Here is a 27,042-nt window from a genome sequence, read left to right on the forward strand (position 1 = left end):
CTGCGGCTTTGCACTGACATTTTAATAACTCTGGCACTGGCCACTCAAATCAGCTGCCCTGGACATTTTAATGACTGTTTTTACTGTGTGTTTAATGTTGCTGTTTTACCTGCTTTTAACTCTTTATACAGTTTCATCAGGGACTTGGATTGTTTTTACTGTTATTATGTGTGAAATGTTTTAAGTTTCATGTGCGATGCTCCGGTATTCCCTGGGAATTATCAGAACGGAACTCCCCTCCATGGACACAATCTACACACAGCGCTGTCAAAAAAGAGCAGAGAGAATCATCAGAGACACACTACATCCAGCTCACTCCCTGCTCAAACACAAAAACTGCACATACAACCTCAGGCACAGACGAGCGGACAGTATCGCCACAAAAAGAACACGCTTTTTTAAGAGCTTCTTCCCTGCAACAGTGAGACTCTTGGCCAAAACAAAACAAAATGAACTGATGTCCTGATATAGGGTTTGTGCAAGTTACAATGCTCTCACTTTCCCCTTTATATAGGGTTTTAGGCATTTTCTTTTTTTATTTCTAGAGTAGTATATGTTTTTATAGATTATGTGTCTTCTGTGTGTCTTTTTAATTTTTAATTTGACTTGACTTGACTCTCTGAATAACCGCACAAGAGTTCCTATGTGTGTAAGCACAAATGGCAAATAAAGTTTTTTGACCTTTTTTTTAACCTTTGAAACTGTTGCTTTGCAAGTGTGGTGGCGCGACTCACCTGTTGCAGCGGCCCTCTACAGCCTGTCTGTCTTTTTTTTATTTTTTGTCTAGTTAAAGGTAGTTCGTGTTTTTAATAGTGTTTTTGACTGTGTATATGTGGGGGGCGGGGGGGGGGGGAACTTAAAAAAAAATCTCTTCCCTGCACTGGAGACCCGACCTTTTCCCTGTCGGGTCTCCGTTGTCGTTGGGGCCTAGCACCGTGGAGCGGCCGCCAGCTGGAACGACCTGGGAGCTCCAGTCACGGAGCCTGCGGAGCTGCGGATTTACCATCGTGGGGCTGGCCGGCCTCGGAGCGCGTGGGGAGCGGTGGTGGCTCGCTGCTGCGGCCCGACTCTGGAGCTCGGAAGCTCCAGCAACGCAGCTTCTGTGGACTGTCGGGATATCGGGAGCTCACGGGTCCGGGTGGAGAGACCGCTTTTCGGAGCTCCTGCAACGCGACTTCTCCAGCCCGTGTCGCGGGGTTGGAACGACCCGGAGCGGGGCCGTACATCGCCCGGCGCGGCTTCATGGCCGCGGGACTTTTCCAGCTCCAACTTTGTGACATTTAGACCAGGAGCGAGGCCGTACATCCCCCGGCACGGCCTAAAATGGCCGTGGGACTTATCATCGCCAGCCTGGGGCTTCGACATCGGGGGAAAAATGGAAAACAGGGGAGAGAAAAGACTTTGCCTTCCATCACAGTGAGGAGGAGGTTCACTGTGATGGATGTTTCTGTAAATTGAATTGTGTGTATGTCTGTAGGAAATTGTCTTTGTTTGTATGGCTGTGGAAACGGAGTTTCGTTTGAGCCTCACTGAGGTTCAAATGACATGGAATAAATATTGTATTGTAAGATGACAACAAAGGTTGATTGATTGAGCCAAATGCAACGGAATTTCGTTTAGAATTGCATATATCGATGTATTTTTCTGAATGGCAATAAAGTTTTGATTGATTGATTGATTGATTGATTGATTGATTGATTGATTGATTGATTGATTGATTGATTGATTGATTGATTGATTGAGGTGCTGTGTGTGGAGTTTGCACATTTTCCCTGTCACCACGTGGGTTTCCTCCGGGTGCTCCGGTTTCCTCCCACATTCCAAAGACGTGCAGGATTGCAGGTTAATTGGCTTCTGTAAATCGCCCCTCGTGGAGTGGAGTGGGTGAGAAAGTGGGATAGCATAGAACTGGTGATCAATGGCCGGCATGGAATTGGTGGGCCGAAGGGCCTGTTTCCAAACGGCATCTCCAAAGTAAAACTTAGCTAACTGCTCCAATGTTGTTTTACTGCTGTATGCATGCCCTACCACAGGAACTTATCCAAATAAACAGCTAAGAGTCAAGGAGTGCTTTATTGTCATGTGTCCCAGACAGATCAATGAGATTCTTACTTGCAGCAGCACAACAGAATATGTAAACATAGTACACTATAAACAATATAATAAATGAGAGAGATAACAAAGTTCTGTGTGTGTGTATATACACATACTCACAAATACACACATATATATACACACACACAAAATGCACCGCCGGAGAACCGGGTTCGATCCCGACTACAGGGAGTTTGTACGTTCTCCCTGTGACCTGTGTAGGTTTTCTACGAGATCTTCGGTTTCCTCCCACACTCCAAAGACGTGCGGGTTTGTAGGTTAAATTGGCTTGACAAATGTAAAAATTGTCCCTAGTGGGTGTAGGATAGTGTAAAGGGGCTGTCCCACTGTACGAGCTAATTCAAGAGTTCTCCCAAGTTCCCCCTGATTCGAACTCGAAGAATTACGGTAAATGTCCGCTCGTCGGTACTCGGGGCTCTCGTGGACATTTTTCAACTACTTGTTGAAAAATCTTCACGAGTCTTCCCGAGCTTACCGCGTTTCCCGAGTACCTGCCGTTAGCGTTACGAGCCGCTAAGAGACGTCCCGAGCTCCGACATACCCGCTATGTACTTACTACGAGTTTGATTTTTTATTTAACGCGGGAGAGCTCTTGGGTGAACTCGTACAGTGGTTCAGGCCCATTCACGCGTGGGGGTCGCAGGTCGGCGGGGTCCCAGTGGGCCTGTTTCTGCGCTGTATCTCTAAACCAAACTAAACTAAACACACACATATGTACACACAAAAGAACAAACGATTATAGTGCAATAATAGTCTATGTAGTTCAGAGCTTATTTGAGGATCTACAGGAGTCAAAAAGGTAGCCAGCAACATCACAGCCCAACACCAACCTGGCTACACACTCATTTCACCCCTGCCATCAGGAAGAAGGTACAGAAGCCTGAAAACAGTAACGTCCATGTTCAGGAACAGCTTCTTCCCAACGACTGTTAAACACTACAACCTCCAAATGAGCTCTGAACTACATAGACTATCATTATTATTATTTGTTTGTTTTATATGTGTACATATGTGTGCTCGTATATATATATATATATATATACATATATATATATACATATATATATATACATATACGCACACACAGTATATATATATATATATAGTATAAATATATATACACACACACACACACACACACACACACACACACACACACACACACATACAGTATCTATCTATATTACTAAAAGTCTGTTCTTGACCGGTTTTGGCTTTCTGTGCTGCGATTTCCGAGAGTACGCCGCCACCTCACGTCATTTTTGGCCACCTCGCTCAGAGCCCCCCTCCGCCGCATGTGTGCCGAGGATTTTTCCCGTCGATGAAAATTGACAGAGATATTAATGTTTTTACAAAATTCCCCATTCTCTCTGCTGCCCCTGCTGGAGGGAGGGGGAGGGACTATAAAACCAGGAAGTGGTGTGCCTCAATCAGTCTCTGCAAGTAGTGTGCCTCAATCAGAGCTCTGAATGACACTGATAAATGTCTACAGTACCCTTAATCCTCTCCCCCCTCCCTCTCCTCTCCCCCCTCTCCTCTCCCCCCCTCTCTCTCTCTCTCCCCTCTTTTTCTCCCCCTCCTCCCCTCCATCCCCTCCCCCACCGTCCCTCCCCTAAAACCCCCTCCCCTCCACACACCCCTACCCCCTTCCCTCCACCCTCCTCCCCCTCCCTGCTCCCCACCTCTCCCCCGCCCCTCATCTCACCCCCCTCTCAGCACTCCCTCTCTCTCCCCCTCTCTCCCCCCTTCTTTCTCTCCCTCTCTCTCTCTCTCTCTCCCCTTCTCCCCTCCTCCCCTCCATTAGCGTGGGGGGGAGGGGTAGTTAGTGTGTGACGCTGCATGCCGCCTCCCCCCCCCACAACCGCACGTTGGAGGAACAGACCCAACGGGTCTGCACTTGGTCTAGTATGCACTTGGCCTAATGTATACTTACATATGCATACATTATATATGTGGGAAGGAACAGGCAGATGTTGGTAAAACTGAAGATAGACATAGAAAGCTGGAGTAACTCAGTGGGACTCCTTGTATTCACTGGAGTTTAGACTTGTGTTCACTGGAGTTTAGAAGGATGAGGGGGGTCTTATAGAAACATATACAATTATAAAAGGACTGGACAAGCTAGATGCAAGAAAAATGTTCCCAATGTTGGGCGAGTCCAGAACCAGGGGCCACACAGTCTTAGAATAAAGGGGAGGTCATTTAAGACTGAGGTGAGAAAAAACGTTTTCACCCAGAGAGTTGTGAATTTGTGGAATTCCCTGCCACAGAGGGCAGTGGAGGCCAAGTCACTGGATTGATTTAAAAGAGAGTTAGATAGAGCTCTAGGGGCTGGTGGAGTCAAGGGATATGGGGAGAAGGCAGGCACGGGTTATTGATAGGGGACAATCAGACATGATCACAATGAATGGCGGTGTTGGCTCGAAGGGCCGAATGGCCTCCTCCTGCATCTATTTTCTATGTTTCTATGGGACAGGCAGCATCTTTGGAGAGAAGGAACGGGTTGAGTCTGAAGAAGAGTCTCGACCCGAAACGTCACTCATTCCTTCTCTCCAGAGATGCTGCCTGTCCCGCTGAGTTACTCCAGCATTCCCACGTTTAATAAACTTAACGTATGTATATGTGAGTATGTGTGTATACACACACACCAAACTTTTTTTTCTCGTTCTTTATTACATTGTATACAGCGTAATGCTCAGCCCTCTCCTCTACTCCCTCTTCACCCATGACTGCATCCCTAAGAATGGCTCCAACGCCATCATTAAATTTGCCGACGACACCACGGTGGTAGGACTGATCAGTGACAACGACGGGTCAGCCTACAGGGAGGAGGTCCAGCACCTGGTGTGCCAACAATAACCTCGTCCTCAACTCCAAGAAGACGAAGGAAATTATTGTTGACTTCAGGAAGATCAGAGGGGGCAGACATACCCCCATCCACATAAACGGGACTGAGGTGGAGCGCGTCTCCAACTACAAATTCCTCGGGGTACACATCTCGGAGGATCTGTCCTGGTCCCTCAACACCTCCAAGCTGATCAAAAAGGCACAGCAGCGCCTTTACTTCCTGAGGAGGCTCAAGAAATCTCACCTGTCCCCCCAGATCCTGACCAACTTTTACCGCTGTACCATCGAAAGCATCCTGACCACCTGCTTCACGGTATGGTACAGCAGTTGCACCGTAGCGGACAGGAAGGCACTACAACCAGGCTCCAACCAGGAAGCGGCCGTTTCAGGTGGCCCAGCCGCCGAAAGGACTCTCCCGACGCCGGGGCAAGACCACCCGGTGAGAACGGCCAGGGACATCGGGCCTCCGTAGAGGCAATTGCGGTGGCCTCAATAGGCCTGACTTTGGGGTGAACATGGGGTGGGGACTGGACATTGTGCCTTCCCCCACAGTGCTATCCACTGTGGGGGGATGATTTTTTTGTCTAATTGTAGTCCTGTAGGTTTGTGTCCAAGATGGCTGCCGTGAAGGGAGAGTGGACGCTGGCGCGCTTTGGCTGCCGCTGCTCTCTCTTCACACTGTGTTTTTGATTTTCTGTTTTTGGATTGAATTCTGTTTTTAATTTGTGTCTCTGTGATGTCTTTTTTACCTGTTCTATTCCGATTATATGTTTTTATTCCGATTACTATGTAAGGTGTCCTTGAGATGTCTGAAAGGCGCCCATTAAATAAAATTTATTATTATTATTATTATTACTACAACGGGTGGTGAAAAACGCTCAGTACATCATCGGTGCCCCGCTCCCTGCCATGGATGCCCTCCACCGAAAACGGTGTCTGAGGCGGGCCGGGAAGATCATCAAAGACCCCTCCCACCCCAACCATGTACTGTTTGCCCTCCTCCCATCAGGGAGGCGGTACAGGAGCCTCAGGTCTCGTACTAGTAGGATGAGGAACAGCTTCTACAACAACACTATCACATTCTGAACTCGGAGTCCCGCCGATAGATTTCTCCAGTCTCTCGGTCCACATTGTTTGCTTATTCTGTATTTTTATTTCTATATTGCACTATTTCTACAGACTGACGCTAAACTGCATTTCGTTGTACCCATACTTGTATCTGTGCAATGACATTAAAGTTGAATTGAATTGAATTGAATCTTTACGTATCCTGTTGTGCTGCTGCAGGTAAGAATTTAATTGTTTAATTAATTTAATAAAAACGACAGATGGCACAATGGGCTAAGTGTTCGGCTGGCAACCGGAAGGTAGCCGGTTCGAATCCCGCTTGGAGTGCATACTGTCGTTGTGTCCTTGGGCAAGACACTTCACCCACCTTTGCCTGTGTGTGAATGTGTGTGAGTGATTGGTGGTGGTCGGAGGGGCCGTAGGCGCAGATTGGCAGCCACGCTTCCATCAGTCTGCCCCAGGGCAGCTGTGGCTACAGAAGTAGCTTACCACCACCGAGTGTGACTGAGGAGTGAATGAATAATGCGATGTAAAGCGCCTTGAGTATTAGAAAGGCGCTATATAAATCCCATCCATTATTATTATTATTATCTGGGACAAATAACAATAAAGTACTCTTGTCTCTTGTGAGTTGGTGAAGGGAGGGGGGAGGGGAGGGAGCTGGTGACGCAACAGGAGGGGGTTTGCTGGTGACGCAACTTGAGTGAGGGAGCACTGTGCCGAGTGACAGCCGCTTCGGCCAATGAGGACGGAGGGGCAAGGGGTGGGCGGGAGCATGGCGGCGTCTCGGCCAATAGGAAGAGAAGATGACGCCACAGAAGGGCTGGGGAGTGACGGGCGTCCCGGCCAATCGGAACGGGAGCGGCGGGAATGGTGGGCGGGAGCATGGCGGCGGAGGCGCGACCAATAGCAGGGGGGTGACGCCACAGAAGGGCTGGGGAGTGACAGACGTCCCGGCCAATAGGAACGGGATCTGGCGGCGGCGCGGCCAATAGCGGAGAGGGAGGGGGGCGGGATCATTGAGCGGAGGGACAGTCGGGGCGACCAGTCGGAGCGGCAGCTGGCGGCCAATAGGAGCGAGCGGAGGGAGGGGGGGGGGTGACGCCACAGTAGGGGGCTGTGGAGTGACAGCCGTCCCGGCCAATAGGAACGGGATCTGGCGGCGGCGCGGCCAATAGCGGATGGAGGGGGGCGGGATCATTGAGCGGAGGGACAGGCGGGGCGACCAGTCGGAGCGGCAGCTGGCGGCGTCGCGGCCAATAGCGGAGAGGAGGGGGGCGGGATCATTGAGCGGAGGGACAGGCGGGGCGACCAGTCGGAGCGGCAGCTGGCGGCGTCGCGGCCAATAGGAGCGAGCGGAGGGAGGGGGGGGTGACGCCACAGTAGGGGGCTGTGGAGTGACAGCCGTCGCGGCCAATAGGAACGTGACCTGGCGGCGGCGCGGCCAATGGCGGAGGGAGGGGGGCGGGATCATTGAGCGGAGGGACAGGCGGGGCGACCAGTGGGAGCGGCAGCTGGCGGCCAATAGGAGCGAGCGGAGGGAGGGGGGGTGACGCCACAGTAGGGGGCTGTGGAGTGACAGCCGTCCCGGCCAATAGGAACTGGATCTGGCGGCGGCGCGGCCAATAGCGGAGGGGGAGGGGGGCGGGATCATTGAACGGAGGGACAGGCGGGGCGACCAGTCGGAGCGGCAGCTGGCGGCGTCGCGGCCAATAGGAGCGAGCGGAGGGAGGGGGGGGGTGACGCCACAGTAGGGGGCTGTGGAGTGACAGCCGTCCCGGCCAATAGGAACGGGATCTGGCGGCGGCGCGGCCAATAGCGGAGGGAGGGGGGCGGGATCATTGAGGGAGGGACAGTCGGAGCGGCAGCTGGCGGCCAATAGGAGCGAGCGGAGGGAGAGGGGGGGTGACGCCACAGTAGGGGGCTGTGGAGTGACAGCCGTCCCGGCCAATAGGAACGGCAGCTGGCGGCGTCGCGGCCAATAGGAGCGAGCGGAGGGAGGGGGGGGTGACGCCACAGTAGGGGGCTGTGGAGTGACAGCCGTCCCGGCCAATAGGAACGGCGGCTGGCGGCCAATAGGAGCTGAAGGGGGCGGGAGCAAGGGGAGGAAGGCGGAGTCCGGGGCGCGGAGCGGGAGCTGGCGGCGGCGCCATTTTGTTTTATTTGAAAGTTGGGCCGTTAGCGGCGGTTGGGGATTTGAATCTATTTCTTTTCCCCTTTTTCCCTTCTCTCCCCCCCTCCCTCTACCTCTACCCCCCGCGGCCGGGACGGGCGGCACTCGAGGCCGAGGATGAGCGGCCTGGACGTGAAGCGCTTGAAGGTGGCTGAGCTGCGGCAGGAGCTGCAGGAGCGCGGCCTGGAGACGCGAGGCCTGAAGGCCGACCTGGCGCAGCGGCTGCAGGAGGCCCTGGACGCCGAGATGCTGAACGACGAGGCGGGAGGAGACGAGGCGAGGCCCGCCAGCAAGGCCTACGGGCCGGGGCCTGGGGCCGGGGCCGGGGCGGGAGCGGCGGACGGCGAGGAGGAGGAGGCGGGAGACGACGACAAGCTGCTGCTGGGAGGCGAGGAGGAGGAGGAGGAAGAGGACGAGGACGAGGAAGAAGAGGAGGAGGAGGAGGCGGCGGCGGCGGCGGAGGCGGCGGCCATCGCTCCACCTCGGGCCCAGCCACAGCCCCAGGCCGGGGATCAGGCCCAGTGTCCGGTGGAGCACGAGGCCGACGTCGAGGCCCCGCAGCCGCCGGTGAAGCTGAAGAAGGAGGTGGAAAAGCAGCAGCAGCAGCAGGATGGCGAAGCAGAGGAGGAGGAGGAGGGAGACGAGGGGATGGAGCAGGAACCCAAGCCCAAGGCCCAGGTCCAGGCCCAGGAGGAGGCTGAACCCGGACAGAAGCAACAGCCTGAGGACGAGCAGCAGAACGGAGACAAACCGCAGGCGGCGGCCCAGGCCGGTGAGAGAAGGGGGGGGGGGGGGGTCACATAGAAACATAGAAATTAGGTGCAGGAGTAGAGGCCATTCGGCCCTTCGAGCCTGCACCGCCATTCAATATGATCATGGCTGATCATCCAACTCAGTATCCCATCCCTGCCTTCTCTCCATACCCTCTGATCCCTTTAGCCACAAGGGCCGCATCTAACTCCCTCTTAAATATAGCCAATGAACTGGCCTCGACTACCCTCTGTGGCAGGGAGTTCCAGAGATTCACCACTCTCTGTGTGAAAAAAGTTATTCTCATCTCGGTTTTAAAGGATTTACCCCTTATCCTTAAGCTGTGACCCCTTGTCCTGGACTTCCCCAACATCGGGAACAATCTTCCTGCATCTAGCCTGTCCAACCCCTTAAGAATTTTGTAAGTGTCGCTACCACCTCTGGCTGTACTATCATCATCTCTGCCACATTTAGGACCGAGACGAGAAAATCATTTTCTTAAGTATTTCTTCAGGGGTTGGACAGGCTGGATGCAGGAAGATTGTTCCCAATGTTGGGGGAAGTCCAGGACAAGGAGGCCACACACAGTTTAAGGATGAGGGGGTAAAAATCTTTAAGGACCGAGATGAGAAAAACAATTTCACACAGAGTGGTGAATCTGTGGAATTCTCTGCCACAGAAGGTAGTTGAGGCCACAGTTCATTGGCTATATTTAAAAGGGAGTTAGATGTGGCCCTTGTGGCTAAAGGGATCAGGGGGTATGGAGAGAAGGCAGGTACGGGACACTGAGTTGGATGATCAGCCATGGTCATATTGAATGGCGGTGCAGGCTCGAAGGGCCGAATGGCCTACTCCTGCACCTATTTTCTATGTTTCTATCATAACCGGTGATTGTAAGAGTTGTGGATTTAAGCAGTGCGTGTACAGTAACCGGTGTCAATGTGGATTGTATTGTTGGATTCGGTTCGTGTTTACACCCACCCATGTGGATTCCAAGCTGGATTTGGGTAGTGTTTAGAAAATAGGTGTAGGAGTAGGCCCTTTGAACCAGCACTGCCATTCAATATGCTCATGGCCCATCCAAAATCAGTACCCCGTTCCTGCTCTATCTCCCCATATCCCTCGATTCCGCTAGCCCCAAGAGCTAAATCTAACTCTCTTGAAAACATCCAGTGAATTGGCCTCCACTGCCTTCTGTGGCAGGGAATTCCACAGACTCGCAACTCTCTGGGTGAAAACGTTCTTCTTCATCTCAGTCCTAAATGGCCGACCCCTTATTCTTAAACTGTGTGACCCCTGGTTCTGGACTCTCCCCAACATCGGGAATATTTTTCCTGCATCTAGCCTGACCAATCCTCTAAGAATTTTATATGTTTCTATAAGATTCCTTCTCATCCTTCTGAATTCCAGCAAATACAACACGAGTCGACCCATTCTTTCATCATATGTCAGTCCCGCCATCCTGGGAATTAACCTGGTGAACCTACGCTGCACTCCATCAATAGCAATAATGTCCTTCCTCAAATTAGGAGACCAAAACTGCACACAATACTCCAGGTGCAGTCTCACCATGGCCCTGCAGCATACAACTGCAGTAGGTCCTCCTTGCTCCTAAACTCAAATCCTCTTGCAGTGAAGGCCAACATGCCATTGGCTTTCTTCACTGTCTGCTGTACCTGCATGCTTGCTTTCAGTGACTGATGTACAAGCACACCCAGGTCTCGTTGCACCCCCCCTTCTCCTAATCTGACACCATTCAGATAATAATCTGCCTTCCTGTTCTTGCCACCAAGTGGATAACCTCACATTATTCACATTACACAGCATCTGCTTAACTTCCGCCCGCTCACGCAACCCATCCAAGTCATACTGCAGCCTCATAGCATCCTCCTCACACTGTCACCCAGCTGTAACCAGTGTCAATGTGGATTTGGCTGGTGTTTACTATTCCAAATTTAGTTAGGGTGGTGTGTACCCTAACTGGTGTCCCTGTGAAATTCAGACTGGATTCAGGTAGTGTTTACACTGTAACCGGTGTCAATGTGGTCTCGACCCGAAACATCACACATTCCTTCTCTCCAGAGATGCTGCCTGTCCTGCTGAGTTACTCCATCTTTTTGTGTCTATCTTCGGATTAAACCAGCATCTGCAATTCCTTCTTACACAATGTGGATTGTATGCTGGATTTGGGTAGTGTTTACACTGTAACTAGTGTCAATGTGGATTTTATGGTGCATTAGGGTAATGTGTGCACTCTAATTGGTGCCAATAATGGATTGGGGCAGTGTGTATATTGTGACCGATGCTCCGGTGAATTCTCTACTGGGTTAGATTAGTGTTTACACTCCAGACTGCATTTGGGTAGTGTGTACACTGATTGCTCTGCCTGTGAATTGCAGGGTTGATTTGAATTGTTCAGGTCATAAGTGATAGGTCATAAGGTCATCTACTCTGCAATCATGCCTGATCTATCTCTCCCTCCTAACCCCATTCTCCCCATACCCCTGACACCTGTACTATTCAAGAATCTATCTCTCCCTTAAAAATATCCATTAATTTGCACTATAACGTGTCCATGTTGCTTCCAGACTGGATTTGGGTAGTGTTTCAACTATAACTGATGTCCCATGAAATCTTGACTGCATTTGAATTGTTTACACTCTAACTGGTGTCAATGTTGGATTGGGTTAGTGTGTATGTTGTAACCAATGCCCTTGTGAATTCTAGAGGGTTAGGTTAGTATTTACACTGTAACCGGTGTCCCTCTGGATTACAGACTGGATTTGGGTAGTATGTACACTAATTAGTCTGCCTGGGAATTCCAGACTGGATTTGGGTGATGTATATGCTGTAACCGGTGGCTCTGGGAACCCCAGACAGAATTCAAGTAGTGTTTGCACTAACCTGTGACCCTGTGAATTGCAGGGTTGATTTCAATTGTTTACCCTGTAACTGGGGACCATGTGGCTTCCAGACTGAATTTGGTAGTGTTTACATTGTATATGAAATGTGGGTTCCAGCTTGGATCTGGGTAGTGTTTACACTGTAACCGGTGTCAATGTGGAATTCCAGACTGGTGTCCTGTGAATTTCGGGCTGGATTGCGGAAGTGTTAACACTGTAACTGATGTTCCACTAGTTCACAACATTGGTTACGGGGCAAATACTCCCTGAATCTGATGATGTTCGTAACATTGGTAACTAGTGGTCACACTATTTGGCATTGACTTTCCATTTTGTTTTATGGTGAATGAGGGGGGACCTCATTCATTGAAACTTACAGAATAATGAAAGGCATAGATAGAGTGGACGTGGAAATTATGTTTCCACTGGTGGGAGAGTCTAGAACCAGAGGTCATAGCATCAGAATCAATGGGCGCTCTTTTAGAAAGGTGAGGAGGAACATCTTTAGTCAGAGGGTTGTTAATCTATGGAACTCATTGCCACAGAGGGTGGTAGAAGCCAAGCCAGTGGATATTTTTAAGGCAGAAATAGACAAATTATTGATTAGAACGTGTGCCAGGGGTTATGGGGAGAAGGCAGGAAAATGGAATTAGGAGGCAGAGATCAGCCATGATCGAATGGCGGAGTAGATGCGATGGGCCGAATGGCCTAATTCTACTCCTATAACTTGTGAATTCCATCCCTGATTTTATTTTTGCTGTAACAGCTCTGAGCTATTTGATGTTGCGTTTAGAAGGATAAGGGGGAGAATCTCATTGAATCCAACCGGATAACGAAAGGCCTAAAATAGAGGGGATGTGGAGTGGATGTTCCCAGTAAAGGGAGAGTCCAGAACCAGAGGGCACAGTCTCAGGAAAAAAATGGCATATATTTAGAATGGAGATAAGGTGGAATTTCTTTAGCCAGGGAGTGGGCGGGACAAAGATTGAATGTAGTCCGAGACAGTAAGACTGGAGGGTGAACTGTGAAGGGGGGAGGGGATAGAGAGGGAAAGCAAGAATTTGAAGTCCCCCGTCCCAGTTCTCCCACCAGTCTTACTGTCTCCGACTACATTCTAGCTTTTTCCCGCCCACCCCCCTGACATCAGTCTGAAGAAGGGTCTCGACCCGAAACGTCACCCATTCCTTTTCTCCAGACATGTTGCCAGTCCTGCTGAGTTACTCCAGCATTTTGTGCTCACCTTCGATTTAAACCAGCATCTGCAGTTCTTTCTTACTCATTGTGTGTTTACAATACAACTATTGTCATAGCGTATTGTATTGTCATAGTGAAATGCTCTGAGTTGAGTTGCTGGCTGGTGCCATAGTGAGTATCATAATCTGCTAAAGTGTGGACACATTCTTAATGAATGTCTTTGTTGGTTTCAGTATTTGTTTACTCTACACATGTCACTGTGCACTCCACTGTGTGTTCAAGTTGTGTTTATACTAATAACGGGTGATGTCATGAGCTTTGCATGGATTCTTGCTGTATTTGATGACCAGAGGTATTGTAGATGTTGGAGTGGATTCACTTGAACCAATCCTGGTGAATTAAATCTGAGGAAGGGTCCCGATCCAAATGCTGGCTGACACACTGAGTTACTCCAGCATTTTGTGTCTTTTTTCCCCCTTAGTAAATCCAGGTTTTGTGGACACTGGTATATCCTTTGTGCGTTGACCAGAAAGTGTGCACAGTGGTCGTGTGGCAGAACAAGTGTGTTTGTGTAGTTATTAACTCTACCACCATTGTCCCACTTCCCATCCTCCACTCCTGCAGTTCCTTGTTACAACAAGTATCTGCTATTTACTCTTAAACATGTGGCCTTTCAGTCCTGCTTTCTTCAGTGTAGACACACCTTGAGATCCCTCTGCTCTTTTAGGACCGAGATGAGAAAATCATTTTTACACAGAGAGTGGTGAATCTGTGGAATTCTCTGCCACATAAGGTAGTTGAGGCCAGTTCATTGGCTATATTTAAGAGGGAGTTAGATGTGGCCCTTGAGGCTAAAGGGATATGGAGAGAAGGCAGGGATGGGATACTGAGTTGGGTTATCAGCCATGTCATATCGAAGGGCCGAATGGCCTACTCCTGCACCTATTTTCTATGTTTCTATTTTTTTTTTAGCATCCATCATTCCTTGTCCCAACAGCAGGAGGATATTCATCCCTTTGAGTATTCATCCTTGCTCTTAAGAGCAATCCCAGTTTCCTACTACTTTGCTGAAACCCCCTCCCTCCCCCCCCCCCCCCTCTCTCCCCTCTTTGTGTCTCTTTCCCAAATGTACTTAATTCTTTCAGAATTTCAGCTATTGCTTTTGTGATTGCCTAACTGGATCATTGAGGGCTTCCTGTACCCTAGAGATCTTTGCTTTCAATAACACAAAACAAGAACTTATCAGCCTCTGCAAAGACCCTCCGCCCTTTAACGTTCCCGTCACTAAAACTACCATTGCTGAGAACAGGATGAAAATGGGCCCTTCAGCCCGCCAAGTCATGGACAGCATCACTTTAGGGGCTCCGCAGTGGCGCAGCTGGTGGAGCCCCTGCCTCGTAGCGCCAGAACCGGGTTTGATCCTGACCTCAGCGGTTTGCATGTTCTCCCTGTGACTGTGTGGGTCAGTTTCCTCCCACATCCCAAAGCAGTACACATTTATAGGTTAATTTGCCCGAATGTGTCGGGAATGAATGCAAAAGTAGAATAACATAGAACTAGTTATCTGTGGACGCGGTTGGTCGAAGGGCCTATTTCCATGCTCCATTTTTCAGTCAATCAAGTCCATGATGCCATCAGCCAACCATATACACCAGTGCTGCATTGATCCATTTGGTTCTCATTTTCATCAACCCCCCCCCCCCCCCCCCCAATTCTACCACAAAAACATGAGCAAAAAATGGGCAATTTACAGTGAACTACCAGCTGCACATCTTTGGGATGTGGGCGGAATTCCTGATTAAGCCTGGGTCCCAGGCACTGCAAAGTTTCCAGTGCATTTTTCCTAAATTGTTACTCTTGCTTGTTAAAATGTGGAACTCTTCCTCCACGCCCTCCTGCATTTGTTCCATTACGGGGTTAAATAAAAATGAATTATCCCTGCAGCTACCAAAACTGTCCCACAGAGCTGCTGAATACTTCTACATTCCTGTCCATCACAGTAGGAAAAATAGCTTCTGTTCCATTTTTCACTTCCTGATGTATGATTGAATGATTTGGTAATGTTGGTAGTATTACAGAGGAGTGAATTATTTTCAAGGCGGTGGACAATGGGAATAAAAGGACATCCAGTATTTACTTACTGCCTATTCTGCCTCCTGGCATGTAGGGCAGCAACGAAGGTCCTCCACTCCTGTCTGTTCTGGGCTAGCTTCTGGACACTACCCCAGGTCAGGTCCATTGCTTTCATTTCCTCCTCTACAGTTCGACGCCAGGTGGTAGCATCTGTCGATAGCCCTGCAAGTCCATCACGCCCAGTAGTGTTGATTCCTTCAGTTGCTATTTCCGTAACATATTTGTTTTACGAGACAGGGTTGTTAGCCCTGTGCTCAACCTCCAACCTGGAGGACCTAGTGGATTGCTCTTCGTCTCGCCTCTACCCTTCGACCTGTCCAGCATGGGAGACCCTAACAGGAGATGAATCTCCCGCTGGCATAGCTCTAGGGGTCACTGAGACACACAAGCTCCCCTACCACGACTAGGTTGCAATCCAACGGGGGGATCCAGTATTTTTAAGTAAATAAATTGCCAGGTGTGGGGAAAAATGTATCCAAGCACCGTGCCATTGTACTCTTAATCCAACTTGCCAGTTTCTTTTGGATCTTGTAGGCTTTAATTTTAAATGTAAGTAAGTTTATTGGCCAAGTATTCACATACAAGGAATTTGCCTTGGTGCTCCGCCCATAAGTAACAACATGACATACAGTGACAGTTACGAATGACTCAGAAAACACTAAACAATAATAATAATAAAACATTAATGATAAAACACCATTGATCAAGCATGTGAACCAACAAAATACCAGATCAAAGGGAGGCTACAGATTTTTGGCTGTTGAGTAGAGCAACTACTCGTGGATAAAAACAGTTTTTATGTCTGGCTGTGGCAGCTTTGACAGTCCGGAGTCGCCTTCCAGAGGGAAGTGATTCAAAGAGTTTGTGGCCACGGTGAGAGGGGTCAGAGATGAAATCAATCAAATGCCTTGCTAAAACCTACATAGAACAGATCAGTACAGCACAGGAACAGGCCCTTTGGCCCACAATGTTTGTACTGAACATGATGCCTAACTGAACTAATCACATGATCCAGATCACTATTTGTTGAGCTTCCATGTGCATATCTAAAACACACAAATGCCTTCACCACCACCCCCGGCAATGCGTTCCAGGCCCCCACCACTCTGTGTAAAAAGAAAACTTGTCCCAAACATCTCCATTAAATTTATCTGACTTTACTGGACTTTATCCTGCACTAAATGTTATTTCCTTATACCATATCTATACACTGTGGACGGCTCGATTGTAATCATGTATTGCATTTCCGCTGACTGGTTAGCACACAACAAAGGCTTTTCACTCTCAGGTATTTTCCTCCTTTGCCCGCTCGCTACTCTATTAGTTTCTAATAGTGTACATACATCTCTCCTTTACGCGTGCTTGCGTTACACGTTTTTAGAATGACGCGGCTATCTAATTACTACCAAAGTTTCATTTGCATGCTCTTATTTTTGGGATAACGTACTCAATTTTATGCCTGGTAGCGTAGTCACGTGCATTGCCCCCTCATATGTTTGATTTACACGCTGCTTTTCAATCATGCAACCCCCACGTAAAAGGCGAGGTTTTGATATATATTTTCCCGTGTTAACCTCATGTAGCTGACAGTCTTTCGGTTGCATCAACTTTGGGTGGCTAATTTCCTTTCTATTTTCACTGTACCGCTTCCGGATCCTGCAGAGTTGGGCTTCCCTCGTCTTGCTCTGCAGGTTCTGCGACATCAATCAGGCTCTGCAATTGGGAGTTCCCCTTCATTCATGGCAATGTATTCGATTTGTAACTTTACCGTCTTTTGCTCGAATGCCACCCACTGTTCTGACCATGTCTGCAAGTGCACCTTACCTAAATTGCATCTTGTCTTTTAAGATTTGGAGTGCTTACCCCAGAACTTTCCTTGATTTAACTCAGTCACAGAACAAACAAAATGAATGAACACAAAGCAACTTGGAGTAACTGGAGAAGGGGCTCGAACCAAAACGCCACCTTTTCCTTTTCTCCAGAGATGCTGCCTGACCCGCTGAGTTACTCCAGCTTTTTGTAACTGTCTTTGGCGTAACTCAGCGGGTCAGGCAGCATCTCTGGAGGACATAGACAGGCGATGTTTCAGGTCAGCTGCCTTTTGGATTCTGAAGAAGGGTCCCGTTAGAATCCATGTTCTCCAGAGATGCTGCCTGACCCGCTGAGTTACTCCAGCACTTTGTGGTCAAATTCTGCTTGGAGTGGTGCAAAGGTTAAGGGTTAGCCCTTAGATTTAGTTTCTCCTCCCTGCGTAGGCGGGTGTTACTCATCTGATTTCAGCATTCCTGGCATTTTAGGCTACTCCTATCTGAAGGGTTCTGACCTAACCATTTCCTCCAGAGATCCTGCCTGACCTGTTGAGTGACTCCAGCATTTTTTTTGTGGCCTTTTGTGTAAAACTCCATCTGCAGTTCCTCGTTTCCAAGGACAACCAAAGTGAGCGCTTTCCTACTGAGCTGCTGAATGCTTACGCCTTCCTGACCATTGTAGTTGACAGGGTTCTCAGCTGCTTCTGCCCCATTTCCCACACTTCCACTTCTCCCACCGGGAGCAAGGAATAGGTTGCCCTTTGTCCTTGCCTCCCGCACCACCATCCTCCATGTTCAGCGAGCGGGTCATCTAATGATTGCTGGCATCTTCAACTTGGTCCCACCACCAAAGACATCATGGCCTCTTGCCCTTCAGCACCCTGAGGGGACTGTTCACCCTGATCACCTCTCTCTTCTGTCTGCTCCATTATGCACTTGCCTTCATTCTGTGCTTTTTCATCTAACCACTTCAAAGCTGGAATGTGTAGGAAGCAACTGTAGATGCTGGTTCATTCCAAAGACAGACACAAAATGCTGGAGTAGTTCAGTGAGTCAGGCAGCGTCTCTGGAGAAAAAGGATGGGTAACGTTTCTCAGATTTGTCCACACGGAGGGTAGTGGGTACGTGGAATGAGCTGCCAGAGGCGGTAGTTGAGGCAGGTACTCAGACAACATTTAAGATATTTGGAGAGATACGTGGATAGGAAAGATTTAGAGGGGTGTGGGCCAAACGCGGGCAGTGGAACGGTAGATGAGGCATGTTGGTTAGCATGGGCATGTTGTGCCGAAGGGGCCTTTTTTCTGTGCTCTGTGACACAGCCATCCCAGAGTGCAACCATTCCTCACTACCAGTTTAGTGCACTACATATGGTGCTCATAACGCAGCAGTTTATACATTGGAGGAGATAAGGTGATTGCTTTGCAGAATATCTCTGTCCACAAGGACAGGCCTGAATCCCCACTCCCATACCACTTTAATTCTCCATCCTACTGCGGCAAGGTGGCTCAGTGGTAGAGCAGAGACCCGGGTTCGATCCTGACTACGTGTGCTTGTCTGTGCGGAGTTTGTACTTTCTCCCTGTGAGCTGCGTGGGAGCTTCTCTGATTTTCTCCCACACTCCAAAAACATATAGGTTAATTGGCTTGGTATAATTGTAAATTGTCCCTAGTTGTGTGTAGGCTAGTGTAAATGTGCAGGGATCGCTGGTCGAAGCAGACTCGATGAGCCGAAGGACCTGTTTCCGTGTTGTATCTCTGAAACCAAAACTAAAGACCCACTCTGACCACCTTTGTCTTTGGCCATCTACACAGTTCTTCACATTGCTGAAGATCAGCTGAGGGCAGGGCCTTGTCTTGTATGTTCCAGCCCCTGCCACTCCAGCATCGAAACATTTTAGATAATCGCCCTTTCCAAATGATGGGTTGTGAACCTCCATTCTCGTCTCCACATCTTTGGAGTATTTCCAGCGATAATGCTCAGCATCCTGCAGTTCCAGGATTTATTTACTCCTCGTCTCCTCCGGCTTCTGTGTACACCTGCACTCAGATCAGCTGTGATTAACAAGCTGTCACCCCTCTCAGCTGGCACCGCCATTGTTTGTCACTCTGTCTCCCTTGGCCTTGATTGTATCGCTAACTTTCCTATTGTTTTCTGTGCCTCTTCGCCTTCTCTGTAACGTAACAAGTTTGAATTCCTATTTCTCATAAAAGGTCGAAGGCAGACACAAAAAGCTAGAGTAACTCAGCAGGTCAGACAGCATCTCAGGAGAAAAGGAACTGGTGACGTTTTGGATCGAGACCCTTCTTCAGACTGAGAGTCAGGGGAAAGGGAAATGAGATAAAGACGTGATATAGAGAGATATAGAACAAATGAATGAATGATATGCAAAAATGTAACGATGATAAAGCAAACAGGCTGTGTGGGTTAGGTGGGCTACAGACAATGAGACTCAACACTTTCATCCCGAACCATCACCTATTCCTTCTCTCCAGAGATGCTGTCTAACACCCTGAGATACTCCAGCTTTTTGTGTATATCTTCGGTTTAAACCAGCATCAGCAGTTCCTTCCTACACATTTTGTTTGATAAAAGGTCTTTGGCTTTGCAACATTAACTCACAGCTGCTGCCTGATCTGCAACATTTATTTTCTGTTCCCGTTCCTGTTTCCCAGCTCCACTTGTTTTTCCAGCTCCACTTGTCATTCAGTGGCAATGCCATTGAGGCCCTCGTCCTTCTGACCTTGCCATTGATCAGACACTTAAATTCCATCTGACAAATAATACTGTGGCTACAATGCAGGTGATAGGCTGAGTATCCTGCAAGTGAGTGCCTTTGATAATTGTGACGGGTCCCGACTGGAAACGTCGTCTATTTATATTCCTCCAGCGATGTTTAGTTTAAAGATGCAGTGCGGAAACAGGCCCAACAAGTTTGCGCTGACCAGTGATCCCCATACACTGGCACTATCCTACACACGAGGGACAATTTACAATTTTTCTCAAAGTCAATTAACCTACAAACCTGTTTGTCTTTGGAGTGCGAGAGGAAACCGGAGAAACCTCGCATGGTCATGTAGAGAACGTACAGATGGTATACAGGAAGAACCCACAGTCGGGATTGAACCTGGGGCTCTGGCGCTGTAAGGCAGCAGCTGCACACCGTGCCAGACCCTCTGAGTTATTCCAGCATTTTGTGTCGTTCGTTCGTATAAACCAGCATCTGTGGTTCCTTGCTAATGCCTTCAATAATATCCAGGACAAAGCAGCCCTCGATTGGCACCCAGTCCGAAACATTTCTTCCTCACAGTGCCGGCACAGTGTGCCTGCAGTCTGTGCCATCTGCAAGATGCCTGGCAGCAATTTGCAACGGCTTTTTTTTATTGACAAAGGGATGCAAAAGTACTGGAGTAACTCAGAGAAACATGGACAGGTGACGTTTCGGATCTTCAGAAGAAAGGTCTGAAGGAGGGGTCTAAATTGTCCCCAGTGTGTAGGGAGTGGATGAGAAAGTGGGATAACACAGAACAAGTTTGAATGGGTGATCAATGGTCGGCTTGGGCTCAGTGGGCCAAAGATCCTGTGTCATACTGTACCTCTAAGTTAAATTGAAGAAGGGTCTCCAACCGAAACATCATCTATCCATGTTTTCCAGAGAAGCTGCCTGACCTGCTGCGTTCCTCCAGCATTTTCTGTCCTTTTGTGTATTAACCAGCACCTGTGGTTCTTTGTTCCTGCTTTTCTTGGCAACCTCTCCAGAATTGTGACCATTGCCACTTAGAAGACGCCAACATCAGTTTCCCTCCCGCCTGAGTTGCAAAGGGTGAAAGACTGTGGGAATAACGTCAACAACCAGACTACCTCGGTTCCCCTTCCTCTTCCCTATGACCATTGGAGATGGGGAAATAACTGCCAGCTTTCCCCAATGACTGTCACATCCATGTATATCCTAAAAATATTGAATTGTCTGAGAGCAGGAGATTTCTGATTTTTATTTTTAGCCTGCAGTTGCAGTGTCAATGTTAACAAGGTTTGTGACTCCCGATTAAGCCCATTCATTGAGTTCATGCCAGAAGTATTGTTTCCCCAGTTAATCACAGCTCCCTTGAGAAATAAGAGGCTCTGCACCACAACTGCCTTCAATCCTGTGCTTGAAAAGACAAACTTGTTTTTTTGGAAAATATGGTTAGGGCGTGGTTTCCTAATGATGTAATGGGACTTCCAGCCCAGCTATCTCTCCCGACTCTGGCAACATGTTAAGAGACCATGTTGGGCCCCGCAACACAAGCAAGGGTAGAGTTATCATCAGCGGGAACAATCTAATGACTTGGTCATATTTCAAAACGTAACACTGACTAGAGTTTAATTTTCTTTTTCAACATCTGCACTGTTCCCAATGTCAACACTTGAAAATCTTTTTCTGTGCAACAGTTAAAAAATAGTCACAAAATGCTGGAGTAACACAGGCAGCATCTCTGGATAGAAGGTATGGGTGACGTTTCCGGCTGGGACCATTCTTAAGGGTCAGTCTCGACCCGAAACGTCACCCATTCCTTCTCTCCAGAGGTGCTGACTGCCCCGCTGTGTTACTCCAGCATTTTGTGTCTACGGTGTAAACCAGCATCTGCAGTTCTACCGAGTTAAAAATTAGCGTTTCATTTCGAGGTGGAACACGGACACAGGCTGAACATTGACCACCCGTTCACTAGTTCTGTTATCCCACCTTCTCACCCTATACATTACGGCGGCCAATTATCCTGCAAACCCGCACGTCTTTGCGACGTGGGAGGAAACAGGAGCACCCAGAAACCCAACACAGTTACAGGGGGAGCGTGCAAACTCCACACAGATAGCACCCGAGGTCAGGATGGAACCCGTGTCCCTGGCACTGTGCCCCGGGGAGCCTAACTAATAGAAGCAGGAGCTGACCGTTTAGCCACGTGCTTCTCCTGCCGTTGAGCAAGATCATATCTGGTCTTTTACCGTGCCTCCCTTATCCTGCACTAACCACAGACTTCTTAATATCCTGCAGTCTTAAATATACTCAGTTGGTCTCTTTCGGCCGTGAATTCCAAAACTTCACCCCCTTTAGTATTATAGACAATAGGTGCAGGGGAAGGCCATTCGGCCCTTCGAGACAGCACCGCCATTCAATGTGATCATGGCTGATCATCCCCAATCAGTACCCCGTTCCTGCCTTCTCCCCATATCCCCTGACTCTGCTATCTTTAAGAGCCCCATCTATCTCTCTCTTGAAAGTATCCAGAGAACCGGCCTCCATCGCCCTCTGAGGCAGAGAATTCCACAGACTCACAACTCTCTGTGTGAAAAAGTGTTTCCTTGTCTCAGTTCTAAATGGCTTACCCCTTATTCTTAAACTGTGGCCCCTGGTTCTGGACTCCCCCAACATTGGGAACATGTTTCCTGCCTCCAGCGTTCTCGATTTATTTAAATTAATAAAACACTTTGAAACTCCGGCTCCGATTCGCAACACTCGGGCCGTTCTGCATGGACTGTCAAGCCCAGAAGAATTTTGTCTACTTCAATGAGATCACCTCTTAATCTTCTGGGCTCTAGAGAACACAGTCTAGTCTGCCTAATCGCTCTTTGTACTAGCAATTTGACAATCTGGTGAACCACTGCTGCCCTCTCTTTAACACAAATGCATACTCTTGCTAGGGAGGCCAGATTTGTGCACAATAATCCACATGTGGTCTCACCGGCACTCTCTATCATTGGAGTAAGGTTTCTTTGCTCTTGTACTCAAATCCTTTCGCAATAAAAGCCTTCCTAATTAGCTACTGAACCTGCTTATTAACTTCCAATAATTAGTGTTGAACCAGCTTCCTCTGAACACCAGTGCGTTTCAATCTCTCATTCAAAGAATATTCCGCCTTTTCATTTTTTTTCCTTCTCCCTTGACCACAGTGAATTAAAAAATAATTTCCATGTCATAGAATATTTAGAAAGGAGGAAACGTACAAGAAAGAAGGAGAAAAAGCATGAGGGAGGACCTAATTGAACTCCCCGAATAGTGAATGACCTAGATAGTGAATGTGGAGAGGATGTTTCCACTAGTGGGAGAATCTAGGACCAGAAGCCACAGCCTCAGAATAAAAAGACGTATGTTTAGAAAGGAGATGAGGCGGAATTTATTTAGTTAGAGGGTCGTGAATCGGTGGAATTCATTGCCACAGAATGCTGTGAAGGCCCGTCAATGGATATTTTAAGGCGGAGATTGACAGATTCTTGATAAGTATGGGTGTTGCCGTTTATGGGGAGAAGGCAGGAGAATGAGGTTGAGAGAGAAAGATACATCAGCCATGATTAAATGGCGGGGTAGACTTGATGGGTCGAATGGCCTAATTCTGCTTCTTTACCTTATGAACATCAAACAGTACCACACAAGAACCAAAATGCCAAGATAAAATGATCTCATCTGCCTATACATGATCCATAGCCCTCCACTCCCCGTTCCTCCACGTGCCAATTTAAAAGCCTCTTAAATGTTACTATTGTATCTGCCTCCAGTACCATCCCTAGTAGCGCGTTCCAGGCACCCACCTACGTTTGTGTTTAAAAAAAAAAAATATATTAAAAAAAAAATGCCCAGCACATCATCTTTAAACTGGGTTGAATCTGACCTCTATTTGATCTTGGAAAAGCGACAAGTGTAGCATTTGATCACGACCGTGTTGCCTGTGTGGAGTTTGCACGTTCTCTCTGTGACTGTGTGGGTTTCTTCCGGGTGCTCTGGATTCCTCCCACATTTCAAAGACGTGCAGCGGCTCTGTAGGTTAATTGGCCCTCTGTAAATTGCCGCGAGTTGATCGATGGTCGCTTTCGACATAGCTGAAAAGGCCCCTGGCAAGATCAGCTATAACCCACTGCAAGCATCATCGAGCCAATTGAGCCAGTGGGAAATTGTCATTTGGGCTCAGGACTGTACCGATTGCGGTGACATGCCATGCGTAGTTTATAAATCTCATCAGAAACCTAATTAAATTACTGCACAAACCCTCCACAGCCCTCATTAAAATGGAAGAGGAAATTAATGATGGAGCTAAAATTACATTTTAATGTATTTCATGGAATGGTGGCAGACTTTAGGAGACTTCCTTTGGTACTTAGTTGCTGCAACTCCTTCAGGAGTGTGTTCATTTTGTGTGTTTTTTTGGGTAAATCCTCCTAATGAATCTAATGTGCAAGAGGGAACTGCAGATGCTGGTTTACAACGTAGATAGAGACAAAATGCTAGAGTAACTCAGCGGGACAGGCTGCACCTCTGGAGAGAAGGAATGGACGCCATTTCGGTTCGAGGCACGTCGCCCATTCCTTCTCTCCAGAGATGCTGCCTGTCCCACTGAGTTACTCCACCTTTTTGAGTCTACAATGGATCTGATGTTGCGTCATGCAAGCCGCTCAGTTTTAAAGTGTTTTGGGATGTGGATACTAAGTAAACGTGTGGCCAGAAGGATGTGGCAGGGTCTCAAGGACAAAAATGGGTTAGGACACCAGGTTTACCAGAAGTATCACTCGTTATCACCTACCCCACAGCTAACAATGGACCATTGTGGGCTCCACCTTCCCTTGATCATCGTTGCTTTTTGAAAACCTTTCATTTATTTGTCCTATCTTTCGTTTCCCTTTCCCCTGACTCCCAGTCTGAAGAAAGGTCCCGACCCGAAACGTCACCTATTCCTTTTCTCCAGAAATGCTGCCTGACCCGCTGAGTTACTACTCCACCATTTTGTTTACTGCCAGAATGCTGCTTGGATTAGAGGTTTCCACTGCAGGGAGAGGTTGCAGCTGGTCGGTGCCGACTCGTTGGGCCGAAGGGCCTGTTTCCATGCTGTATCTCTAAACTAAACAAGATTACACAAAGTGCTTTTTCTCTATAAGTGGGGCCATCAATAGGTGAAAGCACTTGAGCCTGTGCATCATTTATATTTGCAAGTGCAGGACATGTAACCTAGGCCCTTTTTGGGTTTGCTTTTGTAAGCTTACAACCCGACGGTATGTGCATTAAATTATCCAATTTTAGATAACCTCTAATGACTCCCAACTACTCCTCCTCCACCCCCTACTTTCCTCCCTCTGGTTTCAAATCTGTAGTTCTTTAAACATGTCCCTCTTAACTTTGGCCTTTATTCCAACCACCTGCTTGTCAAACACCTCCCTGCTACCTGCATGCTTTGTCCTGCCCATCCCCTTTTCCAGCTTTCTTCTCCCCTCCATTACTGTCAGTCTGAAGAAGGGTCTCGGCCCAACATGTCACCTTTCCATGTTTAAGAAAGAACTGCAGATGCTGGAAAAATCGGTAGACAAAAAATGCTGGAGAAACTCAGCGGGTTAGGCAGCATCTATGGAGAGAAGGAATTGGCGAAGTTTTGGGTCGAGACCTTTCTTCAGAGTGATATCGGGGGGGGGGGGGGGGGGGCGGGGAAAGAGAAAGGAAGTAGGCAGAGAAAGTAGGACGTGTGGGAGAACTGGGAAGGGGAGGGGAAGGAGGGAGAAAGCAAGGGCTATCTAAAATTAGAGAAGTCAATGTTCATACCGCTGGGGTGTAAACTACCCAAGCAAAATATGCGCTGGGCCTCACTCTAGCAATGGAGGAGGCCCAGGACAGAAATGTCAGATTGGGAATGGGAGGGGGAGTTGAAGTGCTGAGCAGCCGGGCGATCAGGTTGGTTAAGACGGACTGAGCGAAGGTGTTCAGCGAAGCGATCGGCGAGCCTACGCTTGGTCCCGCCGATGTAGAGAAGTTAACACCTGGAACAGCGTGTCACCTTTCCATGTTCTCTAGATGCTGCCTGACCTGCTGAGTTACTCCAGCAATTTGTGTCCTTTTGTGTATTAACCAGCATATCTGCAGTCATTTCTTTCTTCAGCGCTGAACCATTTCCGAATCCCTGTGTGTAAACATGACCTAATTTCCTCCATTACAACAATGAGAGCACGTCAGACATGTTTCTTTGCTGCTCCCGGAGTTAGGTTACGAGAGGTTATACAACTGGGGTCATATTTCCAGAATTTAGAAGATGATTTGATTAAGATGTGTCAATTTTAATTAGAGACTTGGTTTTGTTCATTGGAGTGCAGATGTTGGATCAGCCATGATTTCATTTAATTTCAGAACTTGGGAGCTTTTCTTTTCATTTTAAGAGTAGACAAAAATGCTGGAGAAACTCAACGGGTGAGGCAGCATCTTCAGAAGGGTTTTGACCCGAAACGTTGCCTATTTCCTTCGCTCCATAGATGCTGCCTCACCCGCTGAGTTTCTCCAGCATTTTTGTCTACCTTCGATTTTCCAGCATCTGCAGTCCCTTCTTAAACTTTTCATTTTAAGATGTATGTTTATGCTGATTGCCGTCAGCATTAATAAATCTCATTTTAGCATTTTTGTAGATTGGTCTAATACAGGCACCTTGTAGTTTATGGGCTTGGAAAATAGCACCTAAATAAGTAATGGAAGCAGAATTAGGCTATTCGGCCCATCGTCTATTCTGCCATTCAAAATCATGGCTGATCTATCTTTCGCTCTCAACCCCATTCTACTGCCTTCTCCCCAAAACCCCTGACACCCGTACTAATCAAACATATGCCAGGTACTGCACACAACTACACTGCCAATTGGGGACATTGTGGGTATATCACATCCCACAACATTATAAATCTTTCCCTTCCAATCCCAATAAAGGCAGATACATTTAAACATGTAACCTCATAGCTGCAGGCAGTCTTTGTTGAATATACAAGATAACTGAAAGCTTGTGTGTAAGTTTACCGGGCACAAATTAGAGCGCAGTATTCCTAAAATAGGAATGCCTAAATTAAACTTCAGTGGTAATTAGACAAGCTCATATTCTCAATGCGTAAATAAACAATTCGGCAAAGATAGACACATAAAGCTGGAGTAACTTGGCAGGTCAGGCAGCATCTCTGGAGAAAAGGAAAAGGTGACGTTTCTGGTCGACCCTCCTTTCAGACTGAGAGTCAGGGGAAAGGGAAACAAGAGAGATAGACGGTAGTAAAGTCTGAAGAAGGGTCCCGA

General features: G+C 48.1%; 1 protein-coding gene across 1 annotated transcript in view; it reads left to right on the forward strand.

Annotated features, from left to right (window-relative positions):
- Window positions 1-8,147: 8,147 nt before the first annotated feature.
- Window positions 8,148-27,042, forward strand: part of hnrnpul2 (heterogeneous nuclear ribonucleoprotein U like 2) — a 43,760-nt gene continuing 24,865 nt past the window's right edge. Inside the window, exon 1 of the mRNA XM_033015168.1 lies at window positions 8,148-8,975. Within this exon, the coding sequence (XP_032871059.1) occupies window positions 8,321-8,975 (655 nt within the window). The 5' untranslated portion in view covers window positions 8,148-8,320. The remainder of the gene's footprint in view (window positions 8,976-27,042) is intronic.

This window comes from Amblyraja radiata, chromosome 45 (genome assembly GCF_010909765.2).
Source record: "Amblyraja radiata isolate CabotCenter1 chromosome 45, sAmbRad1.1.pri, whole genome shotgun sequence".
Taxonomy (NCBI): domain Eukaryota; kingdom Metazoa; phylum Chordata; class Chondrichthyes; order Rajiformes; family Rajidae; genus Amblyraja; species Amblyraja radiata.